Source organism: Arachis hypogaea, chromosome 4 (genome assembly GCF_003086295.3).
Source record: "Arachis hypogaea cultivar Tifrunner chromosome 4, arahy.Tifrunner.gnm2.J5K5, whole genome shotgun sequence".
In the NCBI taxonomy this organism is placed as follows: Eukaryota; Viridiplantae; Streptophyta; class Magnoliopsida; order Fabales; family Fabaceae; genus Arachis; species Arachis hypogaea.
Window position 1 is genome coordinate 28,340,970 of NC_092039.1, and position 21,212 is coordinate 28,362,181.

Below are 21,212 nucleotides of genomic sequence, written 5' to 3' on the forward strand. Positions count from 1 at the left end.
CTTATACATTCTTAAATAGGTATTTGCATTAATTTTATTTTTTAATAATATCTAAATTTTATTATTAGAAATTTGATTAATTTTATTTAAAAAATATAATTTTCTCATTTACTACATATATTATAACAAGTCAATTCCCTTACTTACTTTAACACGTTAGATTTTACGATTTTATTTTTAAAAATAAAAATAAAAATAATGATAAAATTTTTCATATCCACCCATCAAAATATATTCGCAAAAAAGATATATTACCTTTTTATTAGATAAATTCCGTTAAACTTCACATATATTTTTCTTATCTCCAAAACTTGAATTTAAAACTATTTAAAGACTAAATTATGTAGTATTTAATCTAAGTCTATGTTAATATTATTTTATATTTAATTGTTAATTATTGATTAATAACCAAAATAAATAAACCAAATAGACTAGATGTTACAATACACAATATTCATACATAATATAATAATGTGAACAATCTCTCTCTCTCTCTCTCTCTCTCTCAAAACATCAAAGAAGCACTCACACATATGCAGACACATTGGTGCTCCAGCTTTTCTTTTGCATCCTTCCATCACAGCCTGTCAAAGCTGAATTATTAACCCCCCAAATCCAAATATCATTAGTTTCATTTTTTTTTCTTAAAAAACAAAAAGAAATTAGAGCTCTATATGTTTTGGTTTCTTGTTTCTAAGTTGAAAGAAAGGGTTGAACTAACTCTGCCAAACAAAGAGATTTCATTTGCTGCTCTCTCTCTGTCTTGTCTTTCAGCTTTTCTTTCTCCAAACATTTTATGCACTCTACTCTTCTTGGATTCATCCCTCCTTCTTGTGTTTTAACAATGATTTAAGGAAGAGGAAACAAAAAAAAAAAAGAGAATCATGAGATTATTGTGCAAAAATGCTACCATGAAGAGGGAAAAAGATGTTCAATAAACTTCATCAGAGGAAGCTTCAATCTTGCTACTTCTTAATATCACAGGTAATAGTTAATCAATTACTCCAACATATCATGATCTTTTAATTTGCATTAACATTTTTGTTATCAATTTTCTTGAATAGGATAAAAAAGCCTAGTAGCTATTTTTCTCTTTCTTTTCTTTTGTTTTCATAGATCCACATAAAATGGCTACACACCTAATGTTCCATATTTCATGATTCTTTCTTCTTCTAATGTTTTGGTTCCACTTTTGAGCCTTTCAATGCAAATTCTCTCTGTCCCCTCTCTTATACTTTTTTTTTTGTTAGTACAGGTTCCCCTGTTTTGACAAATTCTTTAACTTAGCCAACAAATTAGTACTATTACTATATATGGCTTGAATCTATGCACCAAAAAAGGCACCAACAAAATCTTATTGCATGTTATTAACTTATATGATATTATGAGGCTTAAATTATGTCTAGTTTCTTTGGGATTTTCCTATATCCTATATATCTTTGTTCTTTAAGAGTTTTTTGACTTTCTTTCTTCACTTGAAATTCAATTGAATTATGATATGACTTTATTACCTATTTGTTGGGGTCAAAACTTTCTTAAGATCTGAATTTTCAGCTTCCATCAATATTTGGTATCTAGATATTAAATCAAACTCTCAAACATTTGTGGCCACCACTTGAATTATCAAATTAAAAAAAAAACCTATTGATTGACATTAATTCCAGATTAAGACATGACATGTTTCATTTCTTAGTTAGAAATTTTAATTTTGATTTTTTAGTATATATATAATTATATGTGTACATTTTTTTTTTCAGGAATGGGAACTAAAATTGAGTATTCCATAAATCTTCTAGCAACCTCAGTAGACAGCAAGAATTTCACTAATGATGCTGGTGGGGATGTGTGGGAGCATTTTCAGAACAAATCACTGACTAATAACAACAACAAACACTTCAACAAAATTGGAGACAACAAATTACAAGATTCCATGGATATGATTCCTGACAGGAGCAACATTGAATCCATCAAAAGGACAATGCAGATGCATGAAGACATCTTCAAAAACCAGGTACCATGATCATCTTAATTACATTTTTTAACTTCTTTGGTTGTAGATTCATGACCATAAATGATTGAATGAGAGGATTTCAATTTCCAAAAGAGACTTTTCATTTATTTTTAGGAATTAATCCACTGTATGTACTATGATTGCTTCAAATGTGCAACCATAGTTTCCATTTTGGTAACTATTTTGAAGACAGAAATACAGAAACATGTGAATTTTTTTTTTGTCTCAGTATTTTTTGTCTTGAGATATTTACTGAATATAATCTTATAATATTTCTATATTGATAACTATCTTAGGATAGAAATACAGAAACATTTGATTTTTTTTTTTCAATTTTATCTATCTCGGTATTTTCTGTTTTGAAATACTTACCGAACATAAACTTATAATGTTTCTATACCAATTATTGTGACATCATCAGCATTGGTGTAATGATAACTTAAGTAATGCTGGCATCTGTATCCATGATCATAGTTTAATCATTCTAATTTTATTAATAATTTGTTTAGAATTTCCTAGCAGCCACCCCATGTGAATTCATTATTGCCAATGTTGTTGAATTCTCTTACCAAATCCCAATAGAGAATTCATTATAAATAATTGGAATCTGTATATATAGGTAAGGGAACTTCACAGGGTGTACAGTGTGCAAAAGATGATGATGGATGAACTCAAAAATGAAATCAGACAAAAGAAACTTTGGAAAAACTTTCAACAAAGTTCATTCCACAATAATGTTCAATCTTTGAGAGAGGATCTATGCTCAAAGGAAAGGAGTGGAAGCTGTTCTGCTTCTGGTGATACAATGAGAAAGCAAAAGGGTTTTGATCTTGAAAGGCCTCTTGCTGAGGAAGTAGCCGTTTTCGCCACCGCCGACGAAGCTGAGGCTGCAGCTGGGGCAGGAACAAGAAACAATGATGATGAAGAAATGGAAGTGGATTTGACATTAAGCATTGGAGGAAGCCATCATATTAACAAGAATAATTATGATACTGATAATAATAATAATAATAGTAAGAACAAGAAGAAGGGACATTGCATGGTTCCATTAGGATTCTCAGACTCATCAAGAAACAATTATGGGAAAATTAAGGAGCTTATGAATTCATCTGTGTCTTTCCAATCAGATAGAGATTGCAGTGACCCTACAACACCAATGAGCAGCTCAAGTGTCACATATGATCAAGAAAGAGAAAGAAAAGGGCCTCATTGGCTTTCTCAAGGTTTAAAGCTTAATTAATTAATTGAATAGGCCTTTAATTTTTAACTAAACTTGTTTCATTGTTGTATCCTCTTTTTTTTTCCCTCTCTATACTGAAGAACATGGACCACTGAATTTATATGGTTCATGTGTTCATTCCTAGATTAGTTTTCTTTTTTTTTTTTGTTTAATTTATCCCAATAATTATGGATAGACTCATCATCATACACCAACTTCTGAGTGGCCTTTATGTAAATAGGTAGAGTTAATTAGTATGCAGTGCATCTTAAATTATAATTACTTTACTTTAATTTCATTTCTTGTCTAACATGTTACTTTGAAATATAAATGTTGTTATGTGAAGGCTTAATCAATCTATAAGTATTGTTGGGAGCTTGCTGTGAATTTTATTCATACAAGGAATGTCCATTCTTACTATAACTGTATCACATCAAAATATCATCCCATTTTCATTTCTTATTTTTGTTGTATGAATATTATCTATATATATAAAAGATAGTCTTGGTTCTGATTTATTTTCAGTTTCAAGGTTTTATAATAGATACAATGAAAACAAGAATTAAATTAAAAATAAAATAAAAAATATAAGACTTTAATTTCAATATGGAAACGATTCATTTCATAAATATATTTTTTTATCAATTAAGTAATCAATAAGAAAACAATTACTTTTATTGTGGTAAAATATATAATTAAATATTTTGTATAGAATAAATTTCCATAATAGTTTTTAAGATTCAAGTCATTATCCATTGGGGTCTTTGATATCTCAATTTAACCATTGTAGTCTCCCAGATACAACTCCAAGCACTATAGTGATCTTTGGGCATCTTTTAGGTGATGAGTCAACTACTGCAGTACTAATGTGACATTCTCTTACCACACTGAATGGTGCAACAACTAGCTTAACTGATAACATTGCAATTTAGACCCAATTTGGTTCTTCCCTCTTTATTTAACCCTAATTTCCTAAATCTTTGCAGTGATTTTGTTCTTTTTTTTATCCATTTCTTCACATTCTTCTTCTTTATATGAATGATGGGGTGGTGGTAGCACTGCAGCTGGAGGCTTTATTCGCTCACCATCTAGTAGGTACTGGACGAGAATATAAAATAGAAGCAGAAACTCGCGGGTGCTAGAATAGTAAGGTTGTGGTTGTTGTCCTATTCTCAGGTAGTCTAGAATATATTCAAATCCAAACAAATCATTTTTTTGGTTTTCCTAATTATAATGTGAGTTAACATTATTACTTGTGTTGACATTATTATCTGTGTTGTTATCAATCTTTATTTTTGTCATGGTTCTTTTCTGAGATTTCAGTGAGTTTGTTATATGTTTAGTTGATTACAGACAAGTGGAAAGAGATGGTGTAAATTTTTTTGTGTGGACAGAAACTTGATAGAATGAACCGGTTGAAAAATCAGAATCTATTAGAGACAATAATGAAGTGAATATGAACTTTGATTGGAGGCTTAGAAGGTTGGAAGAAGATGCTAGGAGTCAAACATTAGTTGTCTAATTTTTAGTGATACTTGTGTCTGTAGTGTTGATGGCAATCCTATATTGTAAATTATGAGTCAAAAGAGTTAGTGGTTAATATATGTTGAATGAATGATGAGTGAAAATACGAAAAACTATTATGGAATAAAAATATACCGAATGGTCTTTGTTGATGTAATAAAAACCTGTTTAATCAAGAATTTAATGTAATTTCTTCATTCTAGAAAAAAAAAGTGTGTTAGAAAAGACAGCATAAATAATTCAAAACATAAAGCATGATAATATTAACATAAATATTATGGTTCAATCCAAATCATTCAATCACACATAAAGTATCTATCTAATAGTAGTGTGCTAAAAAAAGTAGTCCCAATCAAAAGATTTTACAACAAAACATAATGGATTATACCAAAGCATAAGGTTTTACACTAAAACAGAAAGTCCTATACACATTAAATTAAAGCCTTCAAAGTCATTTCTTCTTTTTTAGAGTCTTAAATTCTGAAGTTGGGACAAACTTCATAAAATTAGCAAATCTTGATACAGTCCCTAAACTAGCACCTTGTATGAAATTAATTGGACCAAAGGTTGGTGGTAGAGAGAATCTTCTTAGAAACAATTTTGGAGGCCTTATGAGTCTAGCCACCTATATCAATAAAAAAAATTATTAACCATCAATCACCTATTCACATGAATAAAAAAAAGTTGTGTATGTAAATATTTAAAAACCTATTGATAATCTTCTCGTTCAGAGGCAGTAGGCTAAGATAAATTTATCTGCAGAGGTTGTGTATAGGGTTGGCAATGCATACCCTACCCGTCGGTACCCAACTTGGCCTAACCCGTTCGAGTAGGGTAGGCTACCCGACCCGCTGTAGGTAGGGTAGAGATCCGTCCAGGTATGCCTGCGGATAAGACACGGTACGGGTTTAGGGTGTACCCTACCCGCACCCCATATGCACCCCATATATAATACATATTTTATAAAAATTATCACTACACTCTAAACTCTACCCTATCCGCACCCCATATATAATACATATTTTATAAAATTTAGGTATATATTGAAGGAGGTGAGAGTTGAACCCACAACCTCTCTCATGTAATGATTTGCAATAAGTGAGCAACCACTAAACTAGTTAGTTAATTTAGTAATTTAGAGCATTTGTATAATTATAAAATCAACATAAAATAAAATTTGATATTTCCATGGGTAGGGTAGGATTTAGAATTTTAGGGTGCGGGTAAGGTTAGAGTTGAGCAATTCTCAACTCGCAGGTAGGGTAAGGTAGAATTTTAATGAAATTTTCAACCTGCGGGTAAGGTTAGGGTATGGTCTAAACCCTACCCTGCCCTACCCATTGCTAGCCTTAGTTGTGCATCAGAACCAGTTGGAGCATTAACAAGAGATTTCACAACTTGATTATTGTCTCCAGTACCTTGGTCACATCATGTTGAGACTGCTCAGATGTAGGAACACCTTCTTCATTTTTCTTGTTCTTAGTAGCATTAGTCCCATTTTTCTTCTTGCAGCCTCTCCTTGTATGTCCTTTATCATCACAGAAGCTACATATAAATGTCCCTTTCTGCCTCTTTAGATGAACTTTATCTCCATGACATTAGAATTTTTGCTAGTAAAGAATTTTGTAAAAATATAGTCGCGTTGTGAGTATAGATTCTAAACCAACAGAAAATTCCTTCGTACAAACGTTTTGGTTGTCACAAGTAACAAACCCCTTTAAAATTGATAACCGAGTATTTAAACCTCAGGTCGTCTTCTCAAGAAATTGCAGGGAGGTATGTTCTTATTATTGGTTATGCAAAGGTATATTTTGGGGTTTTCAAAAGGGTTAAACAAGTAATATAAAATAACAAATCGTTAAAATAATAACTAGTAAAGCTCTTGGCAAGGTATGAGAACTGGAGGCCCTATCCCGATTATCCTTATCAATTGTGATGAGAATTGGATTTTTCTCCCACTAAGTCAACTTCTAACTATGAAGGTAAGTCAAGTGGATGAATTAATTTTGATTCCTCAGGTCCTAGTCTTTCCTTGGGAAAGGCTAGAGTTATTGGAACTTGAATTAAGTCTTGAAGAATTCCAATTTTCAGTCAACAATGAGTTTGATAACTCAAGAGTCAGCAATTAATCAACCAGAGCCAAAAGGCAGAAAATCTAAATTATCTATATAAATAAAGGAAAGCAATCATAAATCTGAAATACCTCGAATTATATTAAATAGAAAGTTAGATTGAACATAGAAATCCATAAGCCAAATTGGCAACATCAAATAATCAACTAAAGTAATAAATAAAAGTAGAAAATAAATTAAAGGAACATTAAACCTGTGATGAAGAAGTTGAAATCCTAATCCTAATCCTAATCCTAAATCCTAAGAGAGGGGAGAGAACCTCTCTCTCTAAAAACTACATCTAAAACCTAAAATTGAATTATGATCTGATATGAATTGATGTTCTGAGTCTCTGCATGTTCCCGGACTTTAATCTGTGTTTCTGGGCCGAAAACTGGGTTGAAATGTGACCCAGAATCTATGCCAGTGACTTCTGTAATTCTGCAGATTGCGCTCGTCATGCGTCCACGTCGTCCACGCGTTTGCGTCACTCAGAATTTCTCGTACCACGCGTGCGCGTCATCTACGCTTTCGCGTCGTTCGTGCAGTTTCCAATCCGCGCGGTCGCGTCAGGCACGCGAGCGCGTCACTCTGATTTCTTCCATTTCGCATGGTCGTGTGAGCCATGCGACCGCGTGACTTTTCGCTGGTCATCTCCTCAATTCCTTGTGTTCTTTCCATTTTTGCACGCTTCCTCTTCATTCTCTAAGCCATTCCTGCCCTATGAAGCATGAAACACTTAACACACAGATCACGGCATCGAATGGAATAAAGGAGAATTAAAATACCTAATTAAAATTCTATAGGAAGTAAGTTTTCAATCATGTAAAAATTTTAGGAAGGAAATATAAATGCATGCTAATTATATGAATAAGTGGGAAAAGATCATGATAAAACCACACAATTAAACATATTGTAAACCATAAAATAGTGGTTTATCACTCCACTTTTACTATCAATTTTGGGATTAGATTTGGTCTTCTTAAATTCTCTTCCACCTTTCTCATTTGCATCCATCTTTCTCTTCATTTGCAATTTTTTTGATTTTTTTTTGATATTTTGTGCATGAAGCTTGTTATATTTCTCTGTTTTTTTTTGTAATGGTTGGCTAGGAATGAAATTAATGTAATGATTATATATTTCTTTGTATACCTCCATGGTTAGCCATCTATGATAAAATTATTCTGGTGGCTTGCTAACCCGAGAAAATGTAACACATGCATGCACACACGAAATACCTACATATGAGCAACAACGAAGATGATTTATGACATGCTTAATGATATACTTTTTAAAGAATTAGCTAGGATACATTACAAAAATAAAGTAAATTACCTGTTAGCATTAAGAATTAGTAGGTACATGATGAGCGGATAATTTATACGCTTTTTGTCATTGTTTTTAGATAGTTTTTAGTATGATTAGTTATTTTTTAGTATATTTTTATTAGTTTTTAAGCAAAATTCACATTTCTGGACTTTACTATGAGTTTGTATGTTTTTCTATGATTTCAGGTATTTTCTTGTTGAAATTGAGGGACCTGAGCAAAAATCTGATTCAGAGACTGAAGAAGGACTGCTGATGCTGTTGGATTCTGACCTCCCTGCACTCGAAATAAAATTATTTGAGCTACAGAAATCCAAATGGCACGCTCTCAATTGCGTTGGAAATTAGACATCCAGGGCTTTCCAACAATATATAATAGTTCATACTTTGCCCAAGTTTAGATGATGTAAACTGGCGTTTAACGCCAGCTTTCTGCCCTATTCTGGCGTCAAATGCCAGAAACAAGTTACAAACCAGACTGGCGTTTAACTCCAAGAATATCCTATGCACGTGAAAGCTTCAATGCTCAGCCCCAGCACACACCAAGTGGGCCCCAGGAGTGGATTTCTGCACTATCTATCTTAGTTTACTCATTTTCTGTAAACCTAGGTTATTAGTTGAGTATAAAAACTACTTTTAGAGAATTATTTTGTACCTCATGACATTTTTTTACATCCGAACTTGTACATTTGACGACATGAGTCTCTAAACCCCATGGTTGGGGGTGAGGAGCTCTGCAGCGTCTCGATGAATTAATGCAAGTATTTCTGTTTTCTATTCAATCTCGCTTGTTTCTATTCTAAGATATTCCCACTTCAACATGATGAATGTGATGATCCGTGACAATCATCACCATTCTCAACCTATGAACACGTGCCTGACAACCACTTCCGTTCTACCTTAGATTGAATGTTTATCTCTTGGGTTTCTGGCTCGCATGTTTGACTGCCTCTCTTGACAACAGAGCATTCAACCCGTGAGTCCAGAGTCTTCGTGGTATAAGCTAGAACCAATTGGCAGCATTCCTGAGATCCGAAAAGTCTAAACCTTGTCTGTGGTATTCCGAGTGGGATCTGGGAGGGGATGTCTATAATGAGCTTCAAACTCACGAACGTTGGGCGTAGTGACAGACGCAAAAGGATTACTGGATCCTATTCCAACATTAGTGAGAACCAACAGATGACTAGCCATGTACATGGACCCTTTTCACTGAGAGGACGGCTGGTAGCCATTGACAACGGTGATCCACCAACATACAGCTTGCCATGGAAGGAGATATGTGTGCGTGAAGAAGAAGACAGTAGGAAAGCAAAAATTCGAAGGACAAAGCATCTCCAAAACTCCAACCCATTCTCCATTACTGCGTAACAAATATTCCTTTCATGCTCTTTCACTTTTCATAATTAAAATTAAGAAACCTATTGATATCCTGACTAAGAATAATGAGATAACCATAGCTTGCTTCAAACCGGCAATCTCCGTGGGATCGACCCTTACTCACGTAAGGTATTACTTGGATGACCCAGTACACTTGCTGGTTAGTTGTGTGGAATTACATAGTGTGAGTGTAATTTTCGTGCACCAAGTTTTTGGCACCGTTGCCGGGGATTGTTTGAGTTTGAACAACTGACGGTTTATTTTGTTACTTAGATTAGGAAAAAAATTTATCTTTTTGGTTTAGAGTCACTAGGATTGCATCTTTTATTATTCCTTTTAAAAATTTTTCTTCAAAAATATTATTTTTCTTTATTAATTGTTAGTTTCCCATTAAGTCTAGTTGCATGTTTTAAGTTTGGTGTCCTTTGTGTTTTTGTCATCTAAAAAAATAGTTTTTATCTGTTCAATCCTTGCATTTGTTAAATGTGTCTATTTTCTTGGGAATAGTTGTCCCTTTGAGTCTTCCTTTCTAAAATCTTTTAAAAATAATTTTTTTTATTAAATCTTGTGCCAAATTTTAAGTTTGCTGTTCTCTTGTTAATTTTTCTTTAGTTTTCAAAAATTTTATTTTGGTTTTCTAGAAATTTTAAGTTTGGTGTTCTTTCTTTTGTTCTTGTTGTTCTTGTGAGTCTTCAAAGTGTTCTTGAGTCTTCTTTGTGTCTTGATCTTAAAATTTTTAAGTTTGGTGTGCTTTGGTGTTTTCTCTCCAAAATTTTCGAAAACAAGGAGCATTGGATCTAAAAATTTTAAGTCTTGTGTCTTTTGTGTATTTTTCTCTTTCATAATAAAATTCAAAAATAAAAAATTATATTTTCCTTTAATTTCTCATAATTTTCGAATCCCTTGGGTTGACTTGGTCAAAAATTTTCAAATCATATCCTTTTAAGATTTTTAAAATTATATCTTTTTCAAAAACATGCTAACCACTTTCTCTCTCCCCACTTTTTCGAAAATCCTCATAAAATATTTTCAAATATTTTTTATTTATTTTAGTTTTTTTATTTATTTTGTTTTATTTTTTCAAATTTTTTTAAATAAATAAAATAAAATAAATAAAACAAATCCATATTATCTCCCTTTTTCCATCATGGACCTAAGTAGAAATGAATAGTCCAGAAGGACTCTGGGGTCATATGCTAACCCCACTACTACTTCATATGGGAGTAGTATCTGTATACCTTCCATCGGAGTCAGTAGTTTTGAGTTGAATTCTCAGCTTATTATCATGGTGCAGCAAAATTGCCAGTATTCCGGTCTTCCACAGGAAGAACCAACTGAGTTTCTGGCACAGTTCTTACAAATTGCTGACACAGTACATGATAAGGAAGTAGATCAGGATGTCTAAAGATTATTACTGTTTCCATTTGCTGTAAAAGACCAAGCTAAGAGGTGGTTAAATAACCAACCTAAAGCTAGCATAAAAACATGGAAACAGTTATCGGACAAATTCCTGAATCAATATTCCCTCCTAAGAGGATGACACAGCTAAGGCTGGACATCCAAGGATTTAAACAAGACGATAATGAATCCCTTTACAATGCCTGGGAGAGGTACAGAGAGATGCTAAGGAAATGCCCCTTTGAAATATTTTCAGAATGGGTGCAGTTAGACATTTTCTACTACGGGCTTACAGCAAAAGCTTAGATATCTCTAGACCACTCAGCTGGTGGATCTATACACATGAGAAAAATAATTGAAGAGGCTCAAGAGCTCATTGATACAGTTGCTAGAAATCAGCATCTGTACTTAAGTAGTGAGTCCTCCATAAAAGAAGAGGATAAGGCAGAATCCACTGAACTTAGTCCTCTAGAACAAGTTGCTAAAATCAATCAGCATTTATGTTATCTGACAGAATAGTTGGTAGAATTTAAAGAGATGTTACAAGACACTAAGGATGCTAACAGGAACATGGAAGCACAACTTGACCAGACAAGACAGCAGTTATCAAAATATATAACAGAAGAGTGCCAAGCAGTTCAATTAAGGAGTGGAAAAATAATGAATACCTCAACTCAAAGCAGCAAAAAGCCAAGAAAAGAACAAATAATAGAGGATCAGCAAATTGTACCCAAAATCCATCTGAGGACAGTAAGAGCCTAGAGAGGAATGATTCTGGCGTTCAAACACCAGAAAGGGGTGAAAAACTGGCATTAAACGCCCAGTTCTGGCGTTCAAACGCCAGAAAAGGGAGAAAAAGTGGCGTTAAAAGCCCAAACCATGTTCAATTCTGGCATTCAAACGCCAGAAAAGGGAGGAAATCTGGCGTTAAATGCCAATCCAGCTCCCAATCCTGGCGTTCAAACGCCTATGAGGGGTCAGACACTTGCAAGTGCTGACAATAACTCCCTCAAGAAGGTTTCTCAACCTACCTCTGTAGAAAATAAACCTGCAGCAACTAAGTTTGAAGAATACAAAGCCAAAATACCTTATCCTCAGAAACTTCGCCAAGTGGAATAGGATAAACAATTTGCCCATTTTGCAGACTATCTCAGGACTCTTGAAATCAAGATTCCATTTGCAGAGGCACTTGAGCAAATACCCTCTTATGCTAAGTTCATGAAAGAGATCTTAAGTCATAAGAAAGATTGGAGAGAAACTAAAAAAGTTTTTCTCACTGAAGAATGCAGTGCAATCATTTTAAAGAGCTCACCAGAGAAGCTTAAGGATCTTGGAAGCTTTATGATACCCTGCATCCACTATCAGAAAGCTTGGCTTGACTGAAGAGATCAAACCAACCAGGATATGTCTTCAACTTGCTGATGGCTCCATTACATACCCATCAGGCGTAATTGAAGATATGATTATCACAGTTGGGCCATTCGCCTTTCCCACTAATTTTATTGTGTTGGAAATGGAGGAGCACAAGAGTGCAACTCTCATTCTAGGAAGACCTTTCCTAGCAACTGAACAAACCCTCATTGACGTCCAAAAAGGGGAAGTAACCCTGAGAGTCAATGAGGATGAGTTTAGGCTGAATGCTATTGAAGCAATGAAGCATCCAGACACATCAAGAGACTGCATGCGTGTTGATATTATTGATTCCCTAGTACAGGAGATCAATATGGCTGAGAGTCTCGAATTAGAGCTAGAGGATATCTTTAAAAGATGTTCAGCCTGATCTGGAGGAACCAGAGGAAATAAAAGAACCTCTAAAAATTTCTCAAGAAGAGGAGAAACCTCCTAAACCCGAACTCAAACCGCTACCACCATCCCTAAAATATGCTTTTCTGGGAGAAGGTGAAACTTTTCCTATAATCATAAGCTCTATCTTAGAGCCACAGAAAGAGAAAGCACTACTTCAGGTGCTAAGGACACACAAGACAGCTCTTGGGTGGTCCATTAGTGATCTCAAGGGTATTAGCCCAGCCAGATGCATGCACAAGATCCTACTGGAGGATAATGCTAAACCAGTGGTTCAACCACAAAGGCGGCTGACTTTAGCCATGAAGGAGGTGGTGCAGAAAGAGGTCACTAAATTACTAGAGGCTGGGATTATTTATCCCATTTCTGATAGCCCCTGGGTGAGTCCTGTCCAAGTTGTACCCAAAAAGGGAGGCATGACAATGATTCATAATGAAAAAATGAACTGGTTCCTACAAGAACAGTTACAGGGTGGCGTATGTGTATTAACTACAGAAGACTCAATACAGCCACCAGAAAGGATCATTTTCCTTTATCCTTCATAGACTAAATGCTAGAAAGGCTAGCAGGTCATGACTATTACTGCTTTCTGGATGGCTACTTAGGCTACAACCAGATTGCAGTAGATCCCCAGGATTAAGAGAAAATAGCATTCACATGTCTATCTGGAGTATTTGCCTACAGAAGGATGCCATTTGGTCTGTGTAATGCACCAGCAACCTTTCAGAGATGCATGCTCTCTATTTTCTCTGATATGGTGGAAAAATTTTTGGAAGTCTTCATGGACGACTTCTCAGTATTTGGAGATTCATTCAGCTCCTGTCTTGACCATCTAACACTTGTTCTGAAAAGGTGCCAAGAGACCAATCTGGTTTTAAATTGGGAGAAATGTCACTTTATGGTGACTGAAGGAATTGTCCTTGGGTACAAAATTTTGAACAAAGGCATAGAGGTGGATCAAGCTAAGGTGGAGGTGATGGTTTCAGTGGCTAAGAGAAGGGGGGGTTGAAACTTAGCCCCCTTTTCTGCTTGCTAACACTTGCTGGATTTAGAGGAAACTTTTCTGTTTTTAGCTCGTCCCTAGCCACGAGACATTTTCATTTTGTCTCGTCACTTGACATGAGACATTTTTGATTTTTTTCATCTGAACAGTAAAAACAGGATTGAAGTAGGAAGAGAGAGAGAAGATTACACCCAGATATATCCTGGTTCAGCTACTAAGTGCAGTGCAGCCTACATCCAGTCTCCATCACAACAATGATGAAATTTCACTATAATCATCCAGATTACAAATTGTAAAGTGCTAACCCAACTTACAAGCGGATTCCCACAGAATCATGAAACACAACACAGATGTACAAAAGAACTCTAAGACATCTATGGCTTTTTTTTTTAATTTTGCATTCTCTGCCTTTTTCCGCTCTATGGCTTTTTCATACAAATCTCACTTTTTGCCTTTTTTCCATGAGACTCAAGACATGACAAAATTAAACAGAAAAATTACAAAATAGAAAACATTGAAGGAGAAGAGAAATCTGTTAGCTCAGGTAGCTCTGAGAACTCTGTGCCTTGCACTCTCAAGTTTTCTCCTTGCTCCAAACAGTGGCTATTCTCTCTTTTTAAAGAAGAGGGAAGCCTCCACACTTGAAGCCAACACCCAAACCAACTTCTTCCTCCTTCAAGAAACAGAACCGGTTCGGCCACATAGAGAGAGAAGAGATAACCATGCAAAACCCAACATGCAATTACCTCTAATCCTTTCTTGATCATCACTCTTCATCAATCCGAGCTCTCCATCCTTGGCTTGCTCTCCAAGATAGATTTCTGGCCCTTGATGCTTCATGATGATGATGACTTCATCTGCTTCAATCTCTGCCTCAACCATCACTTCGCCACTCTAGCTACTTCCTGTGGTGGTTGAGCAGAATCAAAGACAAGCCATGCCTCAAGAATCTCACCTTGCTGGCCGAATCTTTATCTTCCTTTTCTGAGCATGAAGAGCTCGAGATTACCTCACCAAATCTAACCATATTTGGTGAAAATCTCAGCCACTACATACTTTTCTTTTTCGTGCCATCATTGTGATGGTCTTGTAGAGTGTTCTTCCTCTACTTCGGTAGCTCCATTTTGCTTTCATGAACACCGTTGTTTCCTGTGTAATGACCGAAGAGAAGAAGAAAAAGAGATGAGAGAGAATAAACTTAGAAGGAAAGTAATTAAATGATTTAATCAATTCAAGTGAAAATGTTCTTTTACTTCCCTAGTGGTTTTGCGTGCAGCATTGATGCTTTCAATCAAATCAATGACACAATCTCTCTTTCATAGTTCCCATGTATTAACTTCTCTTAATAAATTTTGAAATCCATCATGATGAGCAAAGGAGTTCTGTTGGAAGCATTTTTGTTTTCTTTTTTCATCTTGGTTTCAGACCAAGTTTGGAAACATTCACCAACAAATAATATTGGGCTTGATAGCTACAAAATTTAATCTGGCCCACTTAGTAACATTTGCTTTCTTGGATCATGCATTGAGTTCATAAGGAAGCATTCATTTGGGCTTGCATCAATAACATTCATTCTGGCCCAATTGATAATTCCAGCTTCATAGCATGAGAAGCATGTAGCAAGGCTTATTATTTGACACAATTGGGCTTAAACCAGAATTTTATTTTCGACCCAACTCAAAATCTGCACAACAAAATTATTAATTAAGTAATTATGAATTAAGATCAAATTAATAATTTTGTATTTAAATATTTCAATAATGTTTGTTCATCATCAAAATTAAATGAGAGTTTTCCAAACTCATCAATCTCCCCCTTGATGACAAACATTATTAAAATTGAAATGGAAAGAAATTTAAAGATTGAGTAAAGAATACTCCATTTGAATTTGAATTTCTCCCCCTTTCTAAATGTTACATGGCTCCCCCTTGATGTATGCTCATTCTACCAAGGGAAGCATTAACCTGTAACATTTTGATCAAGCCTCAAGAACAATGTTATTTAGCATGTTATATGATGCTAAATGCTTGATTTATGAGCAGATTTGAATGATAAACAAAACTCATTTGTTATCAGTAATCTGATTTTCTGCTCAAACTTACACATACCAACAGAGCACAGAACAATGTTGTAAAAAATTTCAAATATTTTCCAGTCAAGATATCAGAGCCATATTATTTAAGAAGGAAAATAATTTTTGAATCACACATGATCACATCAAAGCATGGCAGTTTGGTAGACATCACAGTTTAAAGAAACTGCCAAAAAATAAATTTTCAAACCAACATGTTTATCAAGATGAATAAGAATATTCCAATTTTAATAAAAAACATGTTCCTCAAGATAAATTAACAACCAGGCATTCAATAAATCAAACATAATTATAAACTAGATGCCAAGTATAATAAGCAGCAGTAATCATAGTGAAACAAATATGATAACATGCGTTGCTTAAACAAGGGTGATCATGAATTTTCATCAATTGAAAATTTCATCCCCTATTTCCAGCAAATCAATCCTTCCCTGTTTCATTAGTTTCAATTTTTGGAAAACTAATGTTCCTCCCCCTTTTGTCATCAAGGAGAACCTGCACCAAATATGAAAAACACAACAAAATATCCATAACAAAGTAACAAGAGTGTATCAAAGTATCACAGAGCAGGGAGTATCAAGTCATGCTAATACAAAAAAATAGATTGAGCCTAATGGAGCCAATATCAAATAAAAGTAAACAAACAGTCATCAATCATCAGAAAGATTGAATTCTGAACCGGAATCAGCTTCGTAATCCCATGTTCCCATTTCATCATCAAAGCTCTTAATCATGAAGCCAACTCTATCATGACATTTCTTCCAAGCCCTTTCCTGTTCATATTCCAATTTTCTGGCAGTCTTGTGGGATTTGAACATCAACTTGGACATGTTGCGCATCTCATTGAGAACCTCCCAGATTGATGCAGTAACATTTGAGGGTTCAGGATGGCTCTCCAAATCACTGAGAGATGGTTCAGAAGGGACAGATTTCTTGCCTTTCTTGCCCGAAATTCCTCCTCCTTTAATCATTGAAACCTTGTTCTCAACAGATTCATTAGTCAAATCAACCTTAAAATACTCAAATATACATGTGAGGAACATGCCATAAGGAAGATTAGTCTTTTTGGTACTTTTCACTGCTTCCCACATATGACGTATCATAATATAAGCAAATGAAATTTGGGAAGAAGTAAGAAGAGCAAATAAAATGATAGAATCAGAAACTGTTACTCTGTGGTGAGAACTGCCTTGTGGAGTGAGAATGTGAGTGATGATACTGTGCAACAGAGAGTTCTCAGGGCCGAGTGCTCGATGAGTTGGGATTAGTCCATCCAAACCAGAGAGATTTGCACAGATGTGTTGCAAGACTATTTATTGTGCAATGCCAACTTGATCATCCCACTTATCAACCATGTAAACTTTTGGCCCTTCATCTTCATATCCAAGGGCAGCGCCTATGGTTTGAGGATTGAGGGTCATGTAAACACGTTTGACATAAGAGTGAATTGAGCCATCAATCAAACGCATGTTTGCATAGAATTCCTGGACCAGCCCCGGGTAAACAAATTTTTGAATGTGAATCAGAGGAGTCCACTTTAGAGCATCAAACAAGGGGGAAAAGATGATTCCTTTGGTGGCCAGTTTTTCAAGATTTACCAAGTAAGAGAGACATAGAGGACGCTTCAGCAAAACCTCTTTGTAAAATTCATAGAAAGCACATGAATAGAACCGAGAGGGATCAAAGTGTGAGTGAGTTTTGTGAAATTTGTTCTTGAAATCTAGTGACTCCAAATTTGCAGGTTCTCTTGTATCATGCAGTACAAAGCTTTTCTGCTTTTTCTGAGAGCCTTTTGTATGAGGAGTGGTTCTCTTCGGCGGTGATGGAGGCGGCGAGGTATGTGATTCCTATTCTTCTTCTTGAACACTGGATTGCTTGCTCTTTCCCGTCTTGCCTCTCCCTGAAGTTTTCTGAGCAATAACCTTGCGGCGCATGGTTTCGGTTCTTTTGGAAGGAGGTGAATGAGTAGAAGAGGAAGTAGAATGAAGATGAATGTGTGTATGAGTTTGAGGTGATGAAAAATGTGGACTTTTTGGAATGGGGGTTCGGCTACTTCTCTTTTGTGCCGTTTTCTTTTTCATGGTAGGATGAATGGAGAAGTTGAATATGAAAGGATGGGAGTGCCGAAAGAGAGTGAGGAGGGAAGGAGGTTAGTGGTGCAATAAATGTGGATTGGAGAGAGACAATGGGAAGTTAATGACCATAATGGCACGATTATTAACCAAAGGGTTTTTGAAAAAGGTGGTTTCCTAGAATCAAGGGATTAGATGGAAAGAGGGATTTGATTTGACAATAACCACTTCCAATAAGATTTGAAATGACAATCAAAAGGATTTTGATCATCATAAAATGAGGGATCAATAAAAAGTCAAAGTGGGGTCAAAGAAGAATTTGTGGGGCCCATTTGAAGCAAAGTCTGCGCAGCCTCCCCCTTAATCATAGCTCCTCCAGCATGCCTTGATTTTGTCTCGTCCATTCCTACGAGATAAAATTGGACAGAATCAGATATTCACAAATTTTCAACATGATTTAAATCAAACATTCCCAAGCTTTTCCTTAGGGTACAGAATCTGTCTTCACAGAGGGGTTTTGTAAAAATATCAGCAATTTGGTCTTCAGATTTTACAAATTGAATATCAATAGTACCCTTTTGCACATGTTCCCTAATAAAATGATATTTTATCTCAATGTGCTTTATTCTTGAGTGTAGAACAGGATTTTTTGAAATATTTATTGCACTCATGTTGTCACAAAATAAGGGTATACTATTGATCTTTAATTTGTAATCTTCCAATTGAGTTTTTAACCAAATTAATTGTGAACAGCAAGCAGATGCGGATATATATTCAGCTTCAGCTGTGGATAGAGCCACTGTGGCTTGTTTCTTGCTTGACCACATGTTGAGTGAGCTTCCAAGGAAGCAACACATGCCGGAGGTGCTCCTTCTATCCACTCTATCTCCCGCATAATCTGCATCACAAAACCTAACTGCACAAAAATCATCAGATTTTGGATACCATAAACCATAATCACATGTTCCTTTAATGTATCTAATGATGCGCTTAACAGCCGAGAGATGAGACTCTTTTGGATGAGATTGAAATCTTGAACATACACCCACACTTTGAACAATATCCGGTCTAGAGGATGTAAGATACATAAGTGAACCAATCATTCCCCTATACCATGTCTCATCCACATCTAGGCCATCATCATCTTTTTCAAGTTTAGTGTTAGGATGCATTGGTGTTCCCATTGGTTTGGAATTTTCTAAGCCAAATTTCTTTATCAATTCTTTTGCATACTTGCCTTGGTGAATAAAGGTACCACTAGGAGTTTGTTTAATTTGGAGGCCAAGAAAGAAAGTTAGCTCTCCCATTAAACTCATTTCAAACTCACTAGTCATGAGTTTTCCAAACTCTTCACACAAGGACTCATTGGCTGATCCAAACACAATATCATCCACATAAACTTGAACAAGAAGAATATCCTCATTAGATGCTTTAATAAATAAAGTAGTGTCCGTGGTACCCCTTTGAAAATGATTTTCTAATAGGAAGGCACTAAGCCTTTCATACCAAGCTCTTGGAGCTTGCCTAAGACCATAAAGAGCCTTTGAAAGTTTGAAAACATGATTTGGAAAATCTTTATGTTCAAAACTGGGGGGTTGGGCCACATACACTTCTCTATCAATAAAGCCATTAAGGAAAGCACATTTGACATCCATTTGAAACATTTTAAAACCCTTGTGGGCAGCATAGGCAAGAAGCAACCTAATTGCTTCCATTCTAGCTACCGGAGAAAAAGACTCATCAAAATCTATTCCCTCTTCTTGATCGTAACCTTGGGCCACTAATCTAGCCTTGTTACGAACAACTTGTCCATCCTCACCAAGTTTATTTTTAAACACCCACTTAGTACCCGTAACTTTCTTACCATCCGGATGAGGTACTAATGTCCAAACCTCATTCTTGTCAAATTGAGCAAGCTCCTCTTGCATGGCTTTGACCCATGATGGATCTTCAAGAGCTTGTTTGACATTGTTGGGCTCCATTTGTGACAAGAGAGCAAAGTTGCTAGGTTCGGTTTGCCTTTTGGTGGAGGATCTTGTGGTTACACCTTGAGAGGGATCACCAATGATGAAGTCATGAGGATAACCCCTCATAGACTTGCATTCTCTAGGCTTTCGGACAGGTGTAGAATTTTGATGAACTTCTGGTGGTTTCACTGTTTCAGTTGCTCGTGCCTCCTCAGGAGACAAAATGGAAATGTCTCCTCCAATCTGATGAGACAAAACTGGGCTGACAGATTCTTCATTTTGCACAGATTTGAGATTTTCTTTACTTGTTCCATCCTCTTCACAATCTGAATCATTATCCTTTACAATACTGGGAATTAAGTTAGAATCACAAAAAGTGACATGTATGGATTCCTCTATGATTTTATACTCTTTGAGATAAACTCTATAGGCCTTGCTTGTGGTGGAATATCCAACAAACATTCCTTCATATGATTTTGGATCAAACTTTCCAAGGTTTTCTTTATTGTTAAGAACAAAGCATTTGCATCCAAAAACATGGAAGTACTTAAGATTTGGAGGGGTTCCTTTCCATAGCTCATAAGGAGTTTTCTTTAATCCTTTTCTAATGATTGTTCTATTCAAAATATAACATGCTGTGTTCACAGCTTCAGCCCATAAAAATTTAGGAATTTCATTCTCACATAGCATGGCCCTAGTCATTTCTTGAAGGCTTCGATTCCTTCTTTCAACCACCCCATTTTGTTGGGGGGTTCTAGGGCATGAAATATTATGAGAAATCCCTAATTCATCACAGAATTTTTCAAAGTCTTGATTTTCAAATTCTCTTCCGTGATCACTTCTCAAATGGGCAATTTTCAAATCCTTTTCGTTTTGAATTTTTTTGCAAAGGGTGGAAAAGGCATAAAATGCATCATTCTTATGAGCAAGGAAAAGTACCCAACCAAATCTAGAGTAATCATCAACCACCACAAGACCATAGTGTTTACCTCCTAAACTTTGAGTTCTAGTAGGACCAAAAAGATCAATATGTAACATCTCCAATGGCCTTTTGGTTGAGATTCCATCTTTTAATTTAAAAGAGGATTTTACTTGTTTGCCCAATTGGCAAGCATCACAAGTAAGATCCTTATCAAACTTGATGTTTGGAATTTCTCTAACCAAATTCTTTTTGACTAGCTTAGAAATTTGGTACATGCTAGCATGACCCAACTTTCTATGCCAAAGCCATTTTTCAGATTCAAGAGAGGTAAAGCATGTTATATTTTGTTCCTTTAAATCCTCAAGAGTTAATCCATACACATTGTTG

General features: G+C 35.4%; 1 protein-coding gene across 1 annotated transcript; it reads left to right on the forward strand.

Annotated features, from left to right (window-relative positions):
- The first annotated feature begins 357 nt into the window (after positions 1–357).
- Positions 358–3,605, forward strand: LOC112796576 (uncharacterized). Its single transcript, XM_025839102.3, has 3 exons — positions 358–984; positions 1,758–2,011; positions 2,631–3,605. Exons 2-3 carry the CDS (start codon positions 1,760–1,762, stop codon positions 3,249–3,251), a joined length of 873 nt encoding a protein of 290 aa, XP_025694887.1. The 5' UTR covers positions 358–984; positions 1,758–1,759; the 3' UTR covers positions 3,252–3,605.
- The last annotated feature ends 17,607 nt before the right edge of the window (positions 3,606–21,212 follow it).

What these genes read in the sequence shown, in the direction of transcription:
- LOC112796576 (XM_025839102.3), top strand. Translation starts at nt 1,760, where the DNA reads ATGGGAACTAAAATTGAGTATTCCATAAATCTTCTAGCAACCTCAGTA. An exon ending in AAGACATCTTCAAAAACCAG is followed by an intron (nt 2,012 to 2,630) that starts GTACCATGATCA and finishes CTGTATATATAG; the next exon opens with GTAAGGGAACTTCACAGGGT.